General features: G+C 40.6%; 1 protein-coding gene and 1 long non-coding RNA gene across 5 annotated transcripts in view; one reads left to right on the top strand and one right to left on the bottom strand.

Moving 5' to 3' along the window:
• LOC142665431 (uncharacterized) overlaps positions 1-14,666 on the top strand; it is a 252,998-nt gene that overhangs the window by 31,435 nt on the left and 206,897 nt on the right. The gene's annotated exons all lie outside the window — the stretch shown is intronic.
• Positions 3,639-10,822, bottom strand: LOC142666463 (keratin, type I cytoskeletal 17-like). The gene is made up of 8 exons (XM_075846514.1): positions 10,490-10,822; positions 8,911-8,993; positions 7,650-7,806; positions 6,477-6,635; positions 5,650-5,775; positions 5,316-5,530; positions 5,157-5,191; positions 3,639-3,742 (listed from the first exon to the last, which is right to left on the bottom strand). The coding sequence occupies exons 1-8, from the start codon at positions 10,820-10,822 to the stop codon at positions 3,639-3,641; spliced, it is 1,212 nt and encodes a 403-aa protein (XP_075702629.1).

Raw genomic sequence — 14,666 nt, 5'->3', positions numbered from 1 at the left:
CATCGATCTGGGGCTCCATGCAAAATCTCACCTCGTGGGGTATCCTTGATCCTGAGGAAGGTGAGAGCTCAGCCGAAAACTACACGGGGGAACTTGTTAATGATCTCAAGGCAGCTGGGACCACAGTCACCAAGAAAACCATTGGTAACACATTACGCCGTAATGGTTTAAAATCCTGCAGTGCCCGCAGGGTCCCCCTGCTCAAGAAGGCACATGTACAGGCCCATCTGAAGTTTGCAAATGAACATCTGGATGACTCTGAGAGTGATTGGGAGAAGGTGCTGTGATCAGATGAGACTACAATTGAGCTCTTTGGCATTAACTCAACTCGCCGTGTTTGGAGGAAGAGAAATGCTGCCTATGACCCAAAGAACACCGTTCCCACTGTCAAGCATGGAGGTGGAAACATTATGTTTTGGGGGTGTTTCTCTGCAAAGGGCACAGGACTACTTCACCTCATCAATGGGAGAATGGATGGAGCCATGTACCGTCAAATCCTGAGTGACAACCTCCTTCCCTCCACCAGGACATTAAAAATGGCTCGTGGCTGGGTCTTCCAGCACGACAATGACCCGAAACATACAGCCAAGGCAACAAAGGAATGGCTCAAAAAGAAGCACATTAAGGTCATGGAGTGGCCTAGCCAGTCTCCAGACCTTAATCCCATCGAAAATTTATGGAGGGAGATGAAGATCCGAGTTGCCAAGCGACAGCCTCGAACTCTTAATGATTTACAGATGATCTGCAAAGAGGAGTGGGCCAAAATTCCATCTAACATGTGTGCAAACCTCATCATCAACTACAAAAAACATCTGACTGCTGTGCTTGCCAACAAGGGTTTTGCCGCCAATTATTAAGTCTTGTTTGCCAAAGGGATCAAATACTTATTTCTCTGTGCACAATGCAAATAAATATATATAATTTTGACAATGTGATTTTCTGTTTTTTTTATTAAAATATAATCTATCTCTCATTGGTAAAATTAACCAAGCCTAAAAATTCTAGACTGTTCATGTCTTTGACAGTGGGCAAATTTACAAAATCAGCAAGGGATCAAATACTTATTTCCTTCACTGTATATGGAAGTATGACTTGTAGATGAATAATCCCATCCTTTTGAAGAAGCCGTTTATAGTAGCAAAGCAACTTTTTCCTGTGAGTAAGGCAATAAAACTATAAAACCTTATGAATGGTAATTTTTATCAGATTCGAGCATAAACTGCCCTGTTCCATAATACATAATATACAACAGAGCTCATGTGTCAAACTGCGTACAATGGAAAATTGCGTCAAAATTTAGGCCAGAACAGATAGTGAAGCATATATGACATAATTATTAGTGTAAATCACCCATTTACCCCCAAAAGTGAACCCGCTCCTTTCTTTAAAAAAAGGCATGGCTATACATCACAATATTGTGACATATGTATCATCTATTGCCCAGTTACATTCTCAAAAAAATAGCGTGCACCGATGACAAGCCAGAGAAATTGGACATTTTTCTCCAGCAGTTCAAGTAAAAGAATTTGATGAAGTGTGGTGTGAAATTTTTGCCATTTTTGCCTACATCTCAATGCAAACTAAAGTATTACCCCTAGAGAAAAATATCCAAAATGCTTTCGTGAATAAATAGTGTTTCCCTGTGTAAATGACTGAAACGCATGGCAACAGGAGATTTTTCTATAAGCCACTGTAGATCCCTTGTAGCAGTTGGTATATCTGAGATAACAATAGTAAAACAGCCACTTATGTTACCATCCTTCAGCACGGTCACAGCCACTTGTATAGTAAAAACATTTCCACACCGTCATGAACATTATACAGGCCCGGCTAGAGGTATTCCCTGCTGTTGTGTACTTAGAATAAGTGTAAGCTGGAGTTTGGCATTATGTACATTTATTTATTGAGTGCCCTGCCCTCCTCGGTTCAGATACTCTCTAGAGCAGCACCTTTAAAAACAATGGTACTTACTGATCTCGTGATAAGAGTCCAGAGATTGTCACCTTGTCTATCTCACTGTCATCGTGGCGCCTTAAAACAAGATCCAGCAAATCACTATAGATATAAGCATATTCCTCAGACATCTGCCACGCTGGACCTGAAGGAAAGTTTACCTTTCCTCAGAATGTAACTTGTCAGAAATGTTCTTTTCACCGAGAATGCTGCTCGTCAAGTTTCCAACCAGTTCTAGATCCCCTTGCAGGTATTAGTAGATAGAGCACTACAGGATAGCAGTTTACAAGAGAGCCAATGTGATCGGATGGCTATGTTAATATAGTAGCTTCAAGATCATGGAGCCTGGTGTAAAGCTACACTTGGACCCACCACCCAACAGGCATGGGTTCACTTTATGTGATGTCCTCATGTTGTATAGGGTCTATATACATTACAATAATGAAGGACATACAGCCCAGTATCATTGCATCCCAGTAGGGACCCGGTTGTAGCGGCTACTACTGAATAGAAGAAAATGTAATTGCTAGTAATTTCTTATATGACATAGAGATCAATAATAACTTTGACCTGTTGCAGTTTTATTTACTGGTGTTCTTTATATGACCTTTAATTGGGGTCAGTGAGAGGAACATTGAGATTGATGTGTCACAGTATGGTGCTTCTGGGAGAATACCGCCATATTGTGCCATGCAATTGACCATGCCACAAAAAAACGGTGTGCCTTCTTATAAAATTCAAGACATACGGGTGTACGGCATGGGCCCATATTATACAATTGTGTTTATGTAATATAAGCTTTAAAGCGTATCTTCACTTGACCCTACATATTTCTTCGAATTTGCCTTTCGGATTTGAAGACTTCACGGTCTACTTCAAATTGTCCATTCGGAAAATGACTAAATAGTCTGACCCTCTTGGTTTTGAGAGGATTACAAGTGTGCAGCCTCTGGGGAGCAATCTTATAGATTGTTGTTAGCAAGGTGAGATTTGTGGACTATTCATGAGTACTCTCTAAAGTACTATGTGAGTCAATAGTAATATGAGCTCTGTCCTATAATAAAGCATGGCAGCATTACGTCAACAATTAAAAATAAATGTGGTGTGACAGGGCGGAGCAGTCATTGTTGACTTTGTTTTGCTACGAGTTAGTCCGCTGTTTCAATAAAAGTTGACAACTTGTATCATTTATTTGTACTATAAAATTAAAGGGCACACGTACAGCAGGCCATACAACTGGTATTGGGCCCCAGGAGTGAGGGGGCACAGCCAAGTTTGGCCAAATTGTTTTGTTTAATGGTTGGTGAGGGATCCCCTCTTCACAGGGCCTACAACGTTAGGAAAGTGGTGGTGTCAACTAAGGGTTGACCATTTTAATCCTAGAAATATTGTCCCTTTTGCTCTATGTATGCCAATTTAGCATTTATGGGACCTGACAGGTGCCAGATTATCAAATATTCTGAATTACCTGGTAACCCAAGAGTGTGTCTTCTGGTAACTGACTAGATTTTACAAGTACATTTTTAGGTTTTATGACAACTCGGTTTGTTTGTTCAGGATAAGTATAAATAAAACAAAATAGCAAAAATGAATTGCTCAATAAGGTTTATTAACTAGTAAAAGCAAATAGCTACTTTATCCCCGGTTCCCAAGCACAGGCTATGGCAATGATGATTATGAAATAGTTAGATCTTCAACTTCTCTTCAGTTGCGTTCACTTTTTGTGACACAATTTTGCCATTGACCACTTCTTCTACGATTGTAGTCACTTTCCTGGTTTTATTTTGCTCTTGAAAGAAAAAAAACTTTTTGTTAGAAGAGATGCATAGTCAGTGACATATACAGAGACATATACATAGAATACAGTATTCTGTACTATGGTACTCTAAGAACTAAGTGGTATGTAGATACTGTGGTACGGTAAGCACAAGGTACTGTGTAAGGACTGTGGTAGGCACAAGGTACTGTGTAAGGACTGTGGTAGGCACAAGGTACCATGTTAGGACTGTGGTAGGCACAAGGTACTGTGTAAGGACTGTGGTAGGCACATGGTACTGTGTTAGGACTGTGGGAGGCAGAAGTTTCTGTGTAAGTACTGTAGTAGGCACAGGGTACTGTGTAAGGACTGTGGTAGGCACAAGGTACTGTGTAAGGACTGTAGTAGGCCCAGGGTATTGTGTATGGACTGTGGTAGGCATAAGATTCTGTGTAAGTATTGTGGCCCGTCAGGTACAAGATAGTATGTAGGTACTATGGCACTGTAAGTATACGATAATATGCAGGTATTGTGGTACTGTAGGAATGAGGTAGTATGTAGGATCTATGGAGCTATACAGGGGCATAGATATATGGGGTGCAGAGGGGGCAGTTGCACCCAAAGTCCCCTTTGTCACATAAGAAGACACTAGTATTATAAATGAAACATGATAGATGAGGGGCACCATTAGAGATTTTGCATTGGGGTAAATTATTCTAATGGTACTGTATGCACGAGGTAGTATTTAGGTACTATGGTACGGTAGGTATGAGATAGTATTTAGGTACTATGGTACTGTAGTATATAGGTATGGTACTATGATATTGTAGGAATGAGGTAGTATGTTGGTACAGTGGTCCTGTAGGTATAAGATAGTATTCTGCTACTATGGCACTGTAAGTATAAGATAATATATATACATACTATGGCACTGTATGAGGTATGAGGTAGTATATAACTACTATGGCACTGTATAGTAGGTATTAGATAGTATACATGTGCTACAATACCATAGATATTTGATGCTTTGTAGATAGAACTGTAGTGTAGGTACCAGTAAGTGTATCTGTACAATGGGCACATAGTTTCTTCTCCATATATGTACTATGAAACTGTAAGCACTAAGTAGTATGTTGATACTGTGGTACTGTATGTGCTTGGTATTATGTAGGTACTATGGTACTGTAGATACTGTATGGTATGTGTTACCCGAACACTGTTATATAAAGCATAGATGTAATGGCACTGTGGGTACTAAGCAGTATGTAGATGCAATGGTACTATGGTACTATATGGTACTATAGATTACAGGTAGTATTATGTAGGTATTTTTACAGTGTGGGTACTAGGAAGAATTTATCTACTATGATACTAAAGGTACTCAGTCATTCTAGAAGATGGTTATGTTCCATTCTGTTTCTGGAATACATTTAGATTACAAACATACCTTTGGCAGGGATTGGTACTTCTTTGCAGTGCCATCTGAAACAGAGAATGTGTTACAATACAGTATAATATACGAGTTCTTTTAGAGATGTTTTAATAAAGTATATGTCCAATTGTAACACTGCAATACCAAATGTAATTAATTCTTTATTATACGTACGATTCTCCATCGAGGAGTCTACGATAAGTCTCAATCTCCATTTCCAGTCGGGTCTTGATGTCTAGAAGAAGTTTGTATTCTGCGTTCTGTCTTTCCAGATCACCGCGGAGTTGACTTAACTGTGCTTCAAGATTTCCTACATATTCTTGCAGTTGTGACAACTGAGCATTGTAGCAGCGCTTCGTCTCATCCAATGAGCACTCCAGCGATTTTTTCTTTTGTAAATAAATAATGTTGGATTTTATATGGATACTCCAAATTAGGTGATATTCTACAGATTCTCATTGATATTCGAGACTGGTTACTAATGAATTGTTAGTTGATTGGTTATTACCATGGCAAGTTGGGCCTGAAGCTCAATTTCTAGTTCTTGAAGAGTACGTCTTAGCTCGGTCAGTTGGCTCTTGTGGCACTCAACCATCTCGCTGCTGTGTGAGATCTCCCTGTTAAGTTCAGCACTCTAAAACATAAATCAAAAAAGGTAAATTAGTATTGATGTGTCAGAGTTTTAGATACTTCCTATCACATTTTTGATGTGACTCGTACAGTTTAGTTTGATTGGTTCTTGTTTCTGGTCATTTGACCTGGAAGGGTAGCAGTTATCTTATGGTCAGTGAGACATATTCCCAATCCTATGGTTTTTGAGCCGGACATACACATGAGATTGCTGTTTCTCCTCACTCCACCATAAACATTCCCCTCTCCTCATGTCATTGCGGAAAGGGGATAAGCTGCCACAAACCTCTGCCAGTGGCTCAACCCCTGGCAGGAACAAATGATTTGGCATGTTAAAATCGAACATAACGATCCTTCTTTTCCCAAACATATGCCATGAGTGGACAGTTGGGACTTATATTGTTAGCCAATCCCTCTGAAATCGGGGGATTCGGCATACTTTTATATAATGTGTACTGCTAGCTTAAGATCTCATCCAGTCCTTCCCTTTTATAGGAGAACACTTAAAAAAATTTTTGTGCAATATCAATCACTTCTGGTTGACAATAGAGGTTAACTTCTCCTAATACATGGCTCAATCATTGCGACAGGCTGAGAAGTTTAACCATATCTGTCCGACTTTGCATCTATCTACATTGGGCTAATAAGCATTTGCATTGAAAATATCTGTAACTTTTCACCATGTGTGCTTAAATATAGTTTCACCTTTTCATTAAACCATTCTGCGGCCTTCTGCCTGTTTTGCTCAGCAATTTCTTCATACTGAGCCCTCATGTCGTTCAGGAGTTTGCTTAACTCCACACCTGGCGCAGCATTCATTTCCACATTAACGTCAGCTCTTTCTCCCTTCAATGCATTCATTTCCTTCAAAAAATTCCAAAATAGAACATGTAAGGTCAGTTCATCAAGGAGCTTCAGATCAGGTATTTTGAGGATAAATACAGCTATGTATACATAGTACAGTGCAATTAATGTCCTCATCTTCAAAGACTGGGAAACCATGTAGAGATGGGGTAGGCAACCTTTTTAGGCCGATAAAAAAAAAAAATGACGAACAAACATGAACATCATATAAGACAAACTGTTACCACGTATGTGTCATAAACCAATTATTCAGTTAATTAAACTTACATTTCACTGTGACCCGTGTCACTGACTTTTTTTGCAAAGATGATCCATCTGTGGTGCATATGAGGCTACTGACACCAGCTGGAGGGGGGGAGAGTGAGTTGCACGTAGGAGGGACCGCGGCTACTGAATACTAGTTTGGAGGTGCTGCACACAGGAAAGGGAGTGACTACTGAACACTAGCTAGCTTGTGGTGGTGCACATAGGAGAGACCGCAGCTACTGAACACCAGATTTAGGGGAGTGCACATAGGAGAGGTCGCGGCTACTGAACACGAGTTTGGGGGTACACATAGGAGAGCTGACAACTTTTGCTAACTTTTTCTTTTACAGAGCAATTACTGAACTCTGGTTTTTCAGGGCTGATCACCAGGAGAGAGCAACACTTCATTATGCGCTTGGCAACGCTGAACACCAAGAGAAAGGGCAGTGCTGCATTGTGTGCTTGCCAAGTGTTCAGTGGCGACAAACACAAAGAAGCACTGCTCTCTCACCTGGTGATCAGCGCCATAAATCGCATAATGAAGCACCACTCTCCCTCCCTGTGCTCAGTGCCGCCAAGCACACAACGTCCTTGGACACCGGGAGAGGGTAGAGTGCCAGAAAACCAAGCCCCATATGCCGGCCACAGGTTGCTGACCCTTAACGTAGAGAATGAACCTGTTCCTTGTCATAAATAAGTATAAAACATCTACATCTAGTCAGAAGTGAGTTTTCAAATGTCAGTAGAAGAGCAAAAATATCTCAATACCGCTTCATGGTTCCTCTTCAGACATTCAATTTCTTCTTTCAAGCTGTCGAGCTGTGGTTCAAGAGCAGACCTGGCATAACTCAGCTCATCCAATACTCTACGTAGGCCACAAATGTCTGATTCAACATTTTGGTACAAGCAAAGTTCATTCTCATACCTGAAACCAAACAATATAAAAGAGACGTTCATAGACTATATATGTACCATGTAGCATTCAGGTATCTATTTTTTTATTTATTATGCCCACATTGGATAATACACTTGGATTTGGACTTTTAATGGTTGGTGTGGGATCCCCTCTCCACAGGTCCTACTACATTACCAAACAAGGGTGTGGGGAAAATACGCATCAAGTCCCCCTTTCTCAAGTGGGATCAAGGTATATGACAAAAATGGGACATCTGCCAAAGCGCTGCTGACTAAAAATTAGACAGTAGTAATAAAAGTATTTAAGGATTAATTTATTATGGCTACGCGTTTCGACGCTGACCTAGCGTTTTCCTCAGGCCAATAATACAAACAGTGGAAAGACATGACTTATATAACCATTAAAAAAAATACCGCAAACACCCTCATGACATCACATAAAGCCAAAAGTTGACCTGTTTTTTAATTATTTGGTGTAGATATAGAGTGTCCTGACTTAAGGTCCAAGTTTAGAGTTATAAAGAGCTACAGATATTTTTAAGGCTTAGCTACACTACAATAATGTGGCTATAGAGTAGTATTAAATGAATTACACAAACATTACCCCTTAAAGTGTTTCTCTACCTACAAATTCTTACGCATGGCAAACAATATCACTTTTCTGTGGGTTCATCTCTTGGGACCAGGGTAGGACCCCCAGCGGATCTTCTAGTGGGCCCAGGCTTGACACAATTATAAGCCCCAATGGTCCAGAAGACAACACCATTTGGAGCTGATTTTGGAACCAATTACTTGTCATTACAGCAGGATCTAATTCTGATGGTTTCATTAACAAGTAATCTATAGTACCTTATTCATAATATGTCCTGTGTATACAATGATTTTAAAAAGTTTTACAAAACAATAAAAAGCACACATTCTGTATAAATGGAGGATGGCCATCTAGAATTATTTCCACTGGTGGGCCTAAGGATGAGTAGACCTAACATATTCTTCCGTGTAGAGCTACATGCTTGTAAATTGTACCTATAGTCTTCTTCTTACTTGTTGTAGTGGACAGAATTTATTATATAATGTTAGGTGCTGAATCGATTTTTTACGTTTTTATACTTACTTAATTTTGAAGTCTTCTGCAGCCACCTTGGCATTGTCAATTTGCAGAATTATTTTTGCATTTTCAGAACTTTGAGCCAAGATCTGGAATTAAAAGAGCATTATTTTCATTATAATGACTTAAAATACGCAGTCCTATATATGTGCAACAAGAATTCTCTGGCTGTATGCAATAAATGGGCCTAGTCATATAACTATAAGGGCTACAGTGGTAGCAGTCACAATTGGGCACCTATTTCTAGGGAGTCACCTAGCTCATCAATGCTACACAATAGAACACAAGGAGGCAAAAGGACTTTAGTGTTCTGAAAAAACATGTCTTCATCACATGGTGGGGGGTGGGGGACCACATAGGGTATTTGCACATAGGTAGAAGGCTGCATGCTATTCCTCTGCATGTACCACAAGCAATGTATCACCATAATAATTGAAATATTGTGCAGCAGGACTTGAATAACAGAAACTTGAACACAATACTTTACAAACAAGGCATAATGGGTTCTGTATGAAAAGTGGTGTTAAGTAGAATTAGTGGTTCCCTTTCTAACCTTCACGTAAATTGCTGGCTAAAATCTGACTGGATGCTATGCGCTCCAAACTGTTGCTGTCACCCATAAATTCATAGTCTTAAATCAAAATTGTATTAATAGATCAGGTAATACTATTAATCAAACCCTATAAGGGCTAAACCAATCTATAACTTTAATACTAGACCTAAAGCCCATACAAGTCAAAATATCTAGAAATTCAAGACTTATCAGTTTCTACCATCAGTGTCAATGAATTGTGAATTTCCCAAAGAAATTATTTATCCGAGAGCAAAGTAATATTAATAACAGAGTATTTGCTACTCTGTAATTAACGTTCAGAGAGATATTCTTCAAGAATTTGAGTAGCCGTCAAATCGGAGATCAACGTCACTTCCTCTATCATTACTGGACATTGATGTTATTCCTTTATCTCAAGCTAAATCGTATTCTAATCCAAAGGTATGCAGCCTGTATTGGTAAAGACCCTAAACAAAGGCCCAGAATATGTTGTGGGGGAAGCTCTTTTATTGGTAGATGCTAATGTAATGTTTTCGGAACCACCACTTTCTATGTCCAGATAGTATTTAAAGCCATAGAGCTATGATAGTGCCAACCCTGTCATGTTCTGTGGAAAGCCCGTGATAGAATTGAGGGTAAAGCACAATTAATATTTAACATTTTGGGCTTCGTTCACATCTGCGTCGTCACTCCGTTCATGGGTTCCGTTGGAGCTTTCCATCATGGGAACCCATGAATGGAATCCAAACCATAGGTTTCCGTTTGCATCACCATTGATTTCAATGGTGACGGATCTGGTAAAAATGGTTTACATTTGTCACCGTTGTTTAAGGGTTCCGTCGTTTTGACTGAATGAATAGCGCAGTCAACTACGGTATTGATTCCGTCAAAAAGACGGAACCCTTGCACAACGCTTTCCGTTTGTTTCAGTTTGGATTCCGTTCATGGGTTCCCCTGACGGAAAGCTTAGACGGAACCCATGAACGGAGTCCCGGCGCAGATGTGAATGAAACCTTACATCTCTAAACTTACCTTGCATTTGAGCTCCTCAATGATACGGAAGTAAGGGCTATAGTCCTCTACTTTTGGTTGGTGCTTAATGTACCACTCTTTGATCTTTGCTTCAAGGGCAGCATTGGCATCTTCCAGGGCTTTGACTTTGTCCAAGTAGGAAGCCAGTCGGATGTTGAGGTTTTGCATAGTCTCCTTTTCACCTCCATGCAGAAGGCCATCACTTGAACCATGACTTCCAACTGAAAAGTGCTCAGATCCGAAAGCCAAGTCTCCAGCCAGGCTGCTGACCCTATGACTACCGACGCTGCTGCAGGACGATCTTACAGATCCACTTTTCCAGTGACAAGACATGGTGCAATATGTTGGGTGCAACTTCTTCAATCTCCAAGGAACTTGTAGTGGGAAGTTAACAGTGGATCATACAACACTGCTCAACTTCAAGATATTTATATAAAATCGCTGAGATGGGTGTAATGTCATCCCGACTTTATATTTTACAATAAAACATTGTGTAAAATCCTGGTTGGATTATTACAAATTGCACATAAAATACATATTATCTTTTATTTTATAGTTGTGAAAATGTCTATCAGTTTTATTGTTGTGGGGGAGATGTTGGGTGCTGACAAATAGCCGACAATTACTAAGGTAAATAATAATTATAATGTGTGGTTTTATATGGCAGCTTTCTTATGAGGTGTGTTACTGATATTTTAAGGATTATTATCATCGTAGAGGAGACACTGGACTTATCCTATATTAAAATGACATATTTATTCCTGCATTAATATGTTATTCGGCTTAGTAATATATATGAGCATATACTGTAGGTGACTACCTTGTTAGCAAGGGCATACCTACTATAGGGCAAACTACAATGGTGCCCCTGAAGAAAGGGAAACCAGACTAGGTTGGCTGCATCCCTTATTTTAATAGGTGGGGAAGTACACAAAGATATCCCCCTTATTCTGTAAGTTATTGTGTAAAATTACTTTTTATTAATGAAAATCGCCTACCATCCCACTCCGAAAATATACTTGCTTTGAATGTATTTGCTTCAACTCCCCACTCTTAAAGGGGACAATTAGCCTTCTTTACTCCTCTGTCACCAACAATGCCTCTGACACCTGACATAAAAATATCAACAGGTGGGAATCTGATTTGAATTTGTCCAGCGATATGTCTGATGGGCCTGGTCATATATCCTCTTCATCAAAACCCTGACTATAGAATCAGGCTACAAAGTAATGATGCACTGATATATACTACCAACTCGTATAGCTAAAGCCTTTCCAGGGTATTCATCCCTATTGCGGCCCCCAGGGTGACATGCTCCACACTTGGTGGGTGTGGTCAAAATGTGAGCCGTTTCTGGTCTAGAGTGTATGGACGTATTTTTTACCCTATTCCACATCCAGCTTTGGGAAAAAAACATCGAAAGTCCTCCTTCATTTTTGAACATTGCAATTTACACCCCCCCCCCCAATATAGAATCTTATCATTTATATTTTTGAATGCTAAGTGGACTATCGCACGAGCCTGGAAGAAGCCCTCTGTCTCCTTTTGGGAAGAAAAATTTAAACTAGATGGATTTTGGATAAATAAAAGTATCCTCAGCCCACAATAAGTTTTTTAAAATCTGTTCCTCCGGGACAGCTTACACCCACCCACATCTTACTCTACAAATGTTTTCCTTAAAGGAGCCCACTCAACTCTTCACCCCTGTTTTGTAACGTTTTTTTAAATACTATTATTTTTTTCTCCTTTTTCTCAATTTTGCTACTATTATTTACTATTTTTCTCCCGACTCTTCCCTTCATACAGGTATATTGTTGTTTATTGTTGCTCCAGGCAGCTACTGGTTATCTTGAATGTCAATATTTCATGTACCTCTTCGAAGCTACCGATTTAGTTGTTTGCTTATTTATCCAATTTTTTACAAAATAAAAAAAATATTTTTAACATGAAATCACCGGCTATGATGTATGGTATATACAGACCCTACCTCCCCCTTCCTTACCAACACATTGTGACCAAAGATATAGAGGCTGTGAGGCAACACAGTAAGCTGTCAAAACGTTAGATTCTTTCTATGAGGACTATGAGAGAAGCATATCCTCAGGTTGGCCTAACTTTAAGGGCATGACCACACGTGGCGGATTTCCTCTGCAACTGTCCGCATCAATGCCGCACAGAATCTGCGTTGCAGATTCTGCTGCGGATCTGCACAAAATGTGCAGTAAATTGATGCGGACTAGCTGCTGCGGACTGCGGGAAAAGTGCTTCCCTTCTCCCTATCAGTGCAGGATAGAGAGAAGGGACAGCACTTTCCCTAGTGAAAGTAAACGAATTTCATACTTACCGGCCGTTGTCTTGGTGACGCGTCCCTCTTTCGGCATCCAGCCCGACCTCCCTGGATGACGCGCCAGTCCATGTGACCGCTGCAGCCTGTGCTTGGCCTGTGATTGGCTGCAGCCGTCACTTAGACTGAAACGTCATCCTGGGAGGCCGGACTGGAGACAGAAGCAGGGAGTTCTCGGTAAGTATGAACTTATATTTTTTTACAGGTTGCTGTATATTGTGATCGGTAGTCACTATCCAGGGTGCAGAAACAGTTACTGCCGATCGCTTAACTCTTTCAGCACCCTCGACAGTGACTATTTACAGACGTCTCCTAGCAACGCTCCCGTCATTACGGGAGCCCCATTGACTTCCTCAGTCTGGCTGTAGACCTAGAAATACATAGGTCCAGCCAGAATGAAGAAATGTCATGGCAAAAAAGCAAGACGCATCCGCAGCACACATAACATGTGCATGACAGCTGCGGACTTCATTGCGGAACTTAGAATCTCCATTGAAGTCAATGGAGAAATTCCGCCATGAGTCCGCAACCAGTCCGCCACTGCTCCGCAACAGACAGAGCATGCTGCGGACACCAAATTCCGCTCCGCAGCCTATGCTCCGCAGCGGAATGTTACGCATCGTCTAAACGAACACTTCTAAATAGAAGTGGAAGTCAATGCAGAAACGGCTCCGCTGCGGATTAACGCTGCGGAGTGTCTGCAGCGGAATTTAAGTGAAATTCCGCCACGTGTGAACCCAGCCTAAAGGAACACTCCACTGTGTTATGTCTAGTGTAGGGTCTCAAGGGGCGGTGCACGACACAGGGATTTTCTGTTTGGTATGCTGTGAATCCTTGTTTCATGCACCACCCCTTTGGGTGGGCTCCTTTATTTCCCTTCACACTGAAAAACATCACTTTCTATTAAATAATAAAGAAATTAGCTAAGTAAGCTAAGTAAGTCATTCTGTCAGATTTGCTGGTGTCCAGTGGTTTAATGCCCCAGTTCCTGGTGACCAATAGTCAGGAGCTCCAGTTCCTAATGTCCTGTGGTTTAGTGTCCAAATCACTGGTATCCAGTGGTTTAATGCCCCAGCCCATGGTGTCCAGTATAGGTTAACCTTTTATGCACTAATAAATTAGGTAACTGTATAAAGCTAATATGTTCCTATTGTCAGATATTGTAGAAATCAAATTCCCTTAGGCTTCCCTATGACACTATTCAGGAAAAAACAAGATGTTTTAATAAATCCGGCATTGCTTCTTTATAGGCAAATACACACGCCTATACATGTCAGCCTGAGTTCTGATGTAGAATTCCCTGGGCCATAATAGAGAATTAAGTTTAATAGATCACAAAACACAGAAACATATATTAAAGGGGTTGTCTGGTTTAAAAAAATCTATTTTCAATACCCTACTAGAGAATTCTTACTTAATAGGGAGGCTCCCCATTCAGGTCCCTCATTTATTTGCCAGAGCGGAAAGCGGCTACAAAGAACGTATCTTGCTTTGGAGGACCTGATACATGGACTGCCCATTGATTTAAAATAGAATAGTGTAATGCTTCATTTCCCCTGTAGTGGTGCTTCAGCGGAATTGAACACTTGCTGATACCCCACAATTTACAGCTGATTGCTGGGGGGGGGGGGGTGTCAGAGCAGCAGAACGCCCTGTGCTTAGCTTATTGTCTGTGGAGCCTTCTAACAAAAAAGGATAGTCCAAAGAGGACAACCGTGTTATTAGTAGCCCTTTTCACCTGCTGTTCTGATAAATTTGTTGAGTAAGCTGTGGGAATCAGACTCTTATATGGCTTTTATTGGCTGTTTGTTTAATCCAGTCTCATTAATTCCT

Source organism: Rhinoderma darwinii, chromosome 13 (genome assembly GCF_050947455.1).
Source record: "Rhinoderma darwinii isolate aRhiDar2 chromosome 13, aRhiDar2.hap1, whole genome shotgun sequence".
Lineage (NCBI taxonomy): Eukaryota > Metazoa > Chordata > Amphibia > Anura > Rhinodermatidae > Rhinoderma > Rhinoderma darwinii.
This window is presented reverse-complemented; position numbering and strand designations above follow the sequence as displayed.

What these genes read in the sequence shown, in the direction of transcription:
- LOC142666463 (XM_075846514.1), bottom strand. Translation starts at nt 10,822, where the DNA reads ATGTCTTGTCACTGGAAAAGTGGATCTGTAAGATCGTCCTGCAGCAGC. An exon ending in TGAAGAGGAACCATGAAGCG is followed by an intron (nt 6,636 to 7,649) that starts GTATTGAGATAT and finishes AATTTTTTGAAG; the next exon opens with GAAATGAATGCATTGAAGGG. An exon ending in AGTACCAATCCCTGCCAAAG is followed by an intron (nt 3,743 to 5,156) that starts GTATGTTTGTAA and finishes TTTTCTTTCAAG; the next exon opens with AGCAAAATAAAACCAGGAAA.